This window comes from Carya illinoinensis, chromosome 7 (genome assembly GCF_018687715.1).
Source record: "Carya illinoinensis cultivar Pawnee chromosome 7, C.illinoinensisPawnee_v1, whole genome shotgun sequence".
NCBI classification, from domain to species: Eukaryota; Viridiplantae; Streptophyta; class Magnoliopsida; order Fagales; family Juglandaceae; genus Carya; species Carya illinoinensis.
In genome coordinates, this window is record NC_056758.1 from 35,343,842 (window position 1) to 35,350,615 (window position 6,774).

The window sequence follows — 6,774 nt, forward strand, 5'->3', positions numbered from 1 at the left end:
ATGTCATTCAACGTGAACATGGGATTTATGCAGTGATATGCTCAATTGCACAACCACTTCTGCTGCCCCACTGAGGCGCGAACAAAGGATTTGTGTTTCTTAATTTAAATGAAAAATTATCCACCTTTGCCTTTTACTTGATCATCAATATGCTTTGGTGCAATGACCCAGTATTGAAATTAAGAAATATAGGATCTCGATTTTTATCCGTAGTTGTGCATGCCCTTCTTAAATTTCAGTAACAGCCCGAGCCAACTTTGATAATGGGGTTTATACTTTATATTATAGCTCTCTTGGAACCTGATTTTGGGTCTAAAAATCAGGCACGAAAGTAAAGGAGTGCTAGGTTCAGAATCAAGTCAAAAGTTCATAATTTGGGTACAATAATGGCTGGCTAATCAGCTTGACTTCGTCCTCTCTATATGGCCCATCAGAAAGTTGCTGCTACCTGATTTACCATGATCGTCGTGAAGGACCCGACAGGTAAAAGAGAGAGAAATAATAATGTTTCTACATCTATTTTCCCTCATATTCAATCAAGAAATCTATTACCACGGTTCTACCCCACATTCCATAATTAAGTACACTGGGTTTTTACCTCAACAACATCATTCACAGGCACTGTTTTTAATTTTTAATTTTTTAGTACATGCTATAATTTTAAGGTTTCATGACACGCTGTCGAGAAAAAATAATGGTTAAAGACAAAATTGAATCAGGAGAAACAGAGCAAAAGGGAAACTTGTTTTGATTTCACGTGGGTTTGTGGTACCATTTCATTATAACTTCCACAACGGCCAACTATGATTGAAGTATAAACAATTGAATCAATAAAAATATATATATATATATATATATATTCACAAAAAAATAAAATAAACAAAAGTACCAATAAAATGATTTAAGATTAGTTGGGAAGAAAGCATTATGGAGATAATGGAATCAATTTCTCTACAATATTTCCATTAATCAATCAATCAATCGTAGAATTTACATAAGAGATCCATATCTCTAATCATCACTTCCTTTTGCGGCTTTGCCTTGGCTTAGATAAAAATTAAAGTGCCTCGGGTCTTCTTTTAGTTTCTGACCTTCCCTCCGATTGGAACCCGGGACGACTCGGTGGATAACTCGCCCACCCGTTTGCCATCTCCTCCATCATTCTCCGGAGCATTGCATGGTACACGGCTTACAAACCCAGTACCCAACAATATCATAGTTCAACCCAAAAAATTGAGAAAGAGGAAAAAAAGGGTAAAATATCCTTGGTTAACTCGGCCGAGTCAAATGCACAGTGTACTCGGCGACGACTCCCTTCACCAGTCAGCTGTTTAATGGAATTTGTTTGTGGATGGTTTCCCTCGAGGCTAGCCAACTCGGACTGAGTCAGACCCGGGTCAGAACCAAAAGCGCTTGTTTTATTTTTATTTTTTATGTAAATCACCAACTGAATCAGCTGGCAGTGGTGTTTATTTTCACCAGATGCTTTTGTCGGTAAGTCAATGAAGCAACGGTCGCGATTCGGCCCAGAAATCAAGTTTGCTCCTGATGCCGACATGGCAGTAGCTCTGGAAGTCCTCCAGGTTCACGAACCGAGCCGAATTACCGGATTCCGGACGGGAGATGTACCGGAGCACCTCCTCGAAGAGTGACTCCTCGCACGGGATCGCCAGAGGGCCCTGGTTATTGAACCCGTACTCTTCTTCGGCTTGCACCAGGAGCTTCTTGAAGACGGGGTGGTTCAGGTACGTAGCGCGCACCACGAATCTCCTGCAACTGGTGCCCACGCAGACAGCCACGTGTCCGGCGGGTACGTCGGACGGAATGCGATTGGCTGACATACGGGCCTTGCTACGCCACCTTCGCAGCATTTGGCGGAGCCTCACAATGTGGCGGATTTTGCTGCATTTTCCGAGTCCGGCTGACATTTTCTTGGGAAAGTGACGGGGAAAAAAAAAAGAGCTCCTTTCGTATTACTTGTGGGTTTTGATACTAGTTTTGTTTTTCCTTTTTGAAAAGTTAAGTATGAGAGAATGCTGGGGGAATTGGCGTGTTGGGAGGAAGGAGGGCTATATAGAGACTATGACCCGAAATTGCCATTACTTTTGACGAAAATTACGATCTAGCGTTTTTGCAACTGTTGCATGACCGTAGATAGATTTATGTTGGACAATACAATCCTGTATTTTGGACGTAACCTGCAATGAAAACGTATAATCAATGCAATTATTTAAGTGGTGGTACGTATTTACAATATTGTTGTATATGATTTTTTAATGCATACTTTTTTATATAATTTTAGGCAACCGGACCAAGACCTATCATCATTTTTTTATGATCTATTATTTTAAATATTTTCTACAATTCTAAGGAATACATTAGATAAACTATTAGAATTTACAAAAAAATGAATAATATTGGGTAGTTTGGTTATACAAAATCAAACTATTTCATCTTATCTCATCTCATATAATTATTACAATTTTTTTAAATTTTCATACAAAATATAATAAATAATTTAACATTTTCAAATCTTAAAATAAAACTAATATTAAAAAATTATATTATAATAATATTTTATTTACTTTTCAACAAAACGTATCATCACATCTGATTTTATCTGTGTAACCAAACGAGTTTAGAGACTATATAAATTATATTACCATACTTGATTGAGCTCCAAAACTCAAATCCCCCTTCCCAATAAAACCAAGTTTGATCCATTGTGCATATGGGGTGTCTTTTTCAATTATTGACTTACAAAACAAGTGTTAATTTAATCGTTCCTCAACTAGTAAGTACCTAAAGTAGTTCATTCATCCCCGAAGAGGCCAAAAAAAAAAAAACCGCTACTACCATTGAAGTGTGCCATTTTGCCTGAAAAATTAAAATACAAGGATACGTGAAAAAAATGTACTTCCAGATATTTTAGGATGAATTTGACGGAATAGGGAGATAGCAAACAAATATTAATTACTAAAGTGGACTTATTTAATGGAAATTAGGTTAATTGCAAGAGGGTGAACTTTGAAGCATGCAGGGATTCCTTAGGACCATATATAATATCTAATACTGCTTATAATAAAACAAATTATGATCCATAAATACCATTATCTATCCCGTAGTGAAAATTAGACATTATTAAAGTTTAGTTATAGTTATTTGAGATTGTCTATATTGGAAAACTCGATCAATTGGATGTGAGTTGTTTATATTGGAAAACTTGATCTATTGGATGTGAGTCGCATGTCTCGTAATGTACTTATGTGAACATCCAATAAATTCGAAACTGGACCCAAACTTAAACATTATTTGATTGAATATTACATCAACATCATCAAGTAATCAATAACGTCTGAATATATTATCTCAATTTTAGACCAAAACCCGAGAAATAAAAACAAAACTACTATAGATGACTTATTTTGATGACTTGGGTATCATACTAAAACGGACATAATGAAGTTTTGATTACTCAATTTAAAAAGTTTGAAAAATTAATAAATTTTTAATAAACAATATACAATATATTACACTTTTATCTTATTTTAAGATGTGAAATTGTTCATAAAATTTTGATAAGCTCTTTAAAAGAAATTAAAAATTAAAATAAATTTAACAAATCAAATAAATTCACATCAATTGATTTGAATATGTGATTACTTGTATGTAATCCTTTTAGGCTTTAGCTGTATCACTCAGATTTAATATCAATCAATTAGCTTGCCAAACAAGACATCCCATGAAGTGTTGGATGGAGGATGGAGCCCGTGGGTCAGTGCAGAGATTACATAGGTGGAATAGCGATACTCTTTTTAACTTATTAACCGCCGTCACATCTCGATATCTTGTGCTGTAAACTGTAAGCTTGAACTTTCTAGACACCAAATCTCGAAATGGTAATCTCATATACGTTAGTTCCTTGATTATCTAGTCTACCGCCGCTGCCAAGAGACAGAAAAGTGTCGTGTAAAATAGCGTTTGAGCTGTCCTTGCGGGATGCTTTTGGCGCTGCCAAGTCAAAAGAAAAATGAAACTCCCAAACTCACCACGTGCATGCTTGGAAGATAAAAAGGTTCTCTGAACTCCCTTTACATCTGTACAACTGTAGATTGTAGTTGAACCCAGCTAAAATTATCTTTTGTTGCTCACCAAATAAAACATTAAACATTACAAAGTTATCCTATTCTCGTATAGTACACTATCCACTTCACTAATATGATAAAATTAAATTTTAAATTTATATTTGAAATTAAATTATATCTTATAACCATTGATTATAGAATTTTGATAATATATATATAGATATTGTATTCTCCAAATCTGACCATGTCCCATGTGCAGGGAGGCTCCACCTCCCCCCATTTGTTTATAACCCACAAACAAACGGCCAAACTGTTCTCTCCTAATAGCTCCTTTCACACACTGACACTCATATTCTATTATTAGCATCTTACCCAATCAAATTTTAGCCTTTTTAAAAAAATAATAATAATAAAATTAAAATCAACACAAGAATAATCCTTCGATGTGGGACTTGAAAAGTGTCCATTAAGATCAATCAGTTTCATTATTCCCCCCCACCTTGATGCTTTTTCAAGGTCTAAACCCATTAGCAAAAGGACCAAGGAAATTAGGATCTCTAAATGAGCCAAGAGGGATCTGTGGGTCCGCATGCATGTTATGGCTTCGGTATGATACATCCCCTCAAAATGTTCAATTACTAAAGATAGTACCCCACTTGTTAGGATTTAAGGATCATGGCATTTATTTTCATTGTTCATACATCTCCATACAAACTTAAAAAAACCACATTTGAGCGACATAAACCTATAAAAATCCTATAATCGAATCATGTTACGTTCATTAATTTCTTTTGTTTGTTTTCTTCTTACAATTAATTTTCATGTTCCTTGTTTCTATTCAGACAACAATTTGTAGGCAGATTTGGGGGAATATTTGCAGGATTTATGGGAAGAAGGATAATTCCGGAATTACAAGATGCAACCAACCGGGATCATTTTTTCTGGTTTAATTTTCTTCGATTACGTGGCAGCAGGGCACTCTAAGAATTCAGTTATCCCACTCCACAGCCAAATGCTGACATGGCACCGTCTTTGAGGTCCTGCTTGGTTACACAGATGAGATGAGATGAGATGAGATGTTTTAAATAGTAATAAATAAAATATTGTTATAATATAATTTTTAAATATTAATTTTGTATTGAGATTTGAAAAAGTTAGATTGTTTATTATATTTTGTATTGAAATTTAAAAAAGATGTAATAATAAGTTGAGATGAGATGAGATGAGATTTTTAATTTTGACTAAACAAACAAGGCCTGAGTCTCGGGAGGCATTAAGAAGAGGTTCTTGAGTGGTAGGGACAAAATTATGAAAGATCCCCTCACGTTGGATCATATTAATTAATATAATATAAGTTTTACTTATGTGGGTACTTATTCTTTTGGGAAAAGGCCGTCCAGGTTCGGAGCCGCTTAGTTGTACTGTACTGTGTCACGGGTCTCGCGGCCCCACGGTCCGTCGTCTACTTCTCGTACGGGCAGTCCCCATTTTCAAGTCTAAAGTTCAAAGTTAAAAACTTTTTTCGTAGCCAATATTCCACTGATTTTTTTTTTTTTTGTCGTTACTATTCATCTTGCAATTTTTATCAAAAATAAAAGGATTTATATAATATGGCATATTTTCACTTATAAATGATTTCTAAAGCCTATGGTTTTGATGGATCGAATCTCAAGAAATATTATTCACTATATAATATATGTATATATAATATACCTTCATGAGGTCTTTGACGTACGTGACAGTCAGTGATCGATAGAATAAGGGAAATGGACAAATGGGTTAGGGAAACATCAAATTATACTAGGCTGTTTGTTAGTGTAGAATGTGGAAGGCAGGCAACCCATACGTGTCGTCTTATCTGGTTTTAATTATAACAAAAAACCGTTGTTGGAAGTTTAATTGTAGTAGTGGTAATTTGTTTCAGAATCGCTTTATCTTTTGTCATCCTCTAAGCTTTATGGTAATTATCAATTTGGATCAAATCCGACAATATTGTTTCCCTAAGATTAAAGTAGAAATTATTCCCTATCGGCACATGCTAAGCTAGCTTTGACACATAATAAATTAATTAAGAGCCATACATTTTTTAAAATAGGGACGTCTTATCAATTGTGCTTTTCATTTTCATCTCACCCACTTTCGGTGTGTACGCAAAGCGGCTTCTGTACACTCATGCCACGTCGTCCTTAGGTAATGGGCTATTTTAGACTAGCTTTATTACGTATATGTATATTAATCTTTATATCAATATTGATTTTTTTATATTTAAAATTTAAATTAGTATTTTTTTTAATAAAATTTATTTTTTAACCAATTACATTAGATTGATGCATATATTAGTGCGCAGTTTTACTTTTAATTATATTTTTTCCTATTAGATCTATTTGTGTATTATTTTTGGAGCTAGCAGCCGTATAAATAAGACATTTTGAATTACAATCTCTGCATTTTATACATTTTTAATTAAAGCAATCGGATCATTAAAAGAATTTCTTTCAAATTATTGAAATGCATTTGTAGGAAACTTTTTGCAGAAGATTTATATATACACTTCTTGGATGATGCATGTAATTAGGTATTTCATTGTGTTACACAAAGTTAAGCAGATAGAAGTGGGGATGAATCTGAAAGGACGTGGAGCACAGGATAGTACTGCAAATGAGGCCCGAGTAGTCCGGCACTTTATTTG

General features: G+C 34.5%; 1 protein-coding gene across 1 annotated transcript; it reads right to left on the bottom strand.

The window, feature by feature from the left end:
- Nucleotides 1-886: 886 nt before the first annotated feature.
- LOC122315006 (auxin-induced protein 6B-like) lies at nt 887-2,060 on the bottom strand. The gene has a single exon (XM_043130680.1). It carries the CDS (start codon nt 1,926-1,928, stop codon nt 1,500-1,502), a length of 429 nt encoding a protein of 142 aa, XP_042986614.1. The 5' UTR covers nt 1,929-2,060; the 3' UTR covers nt 887-1,499.
- Between the last annotated feature and the right edge of the window lie 4,714 nt (nt 2,061-6,774).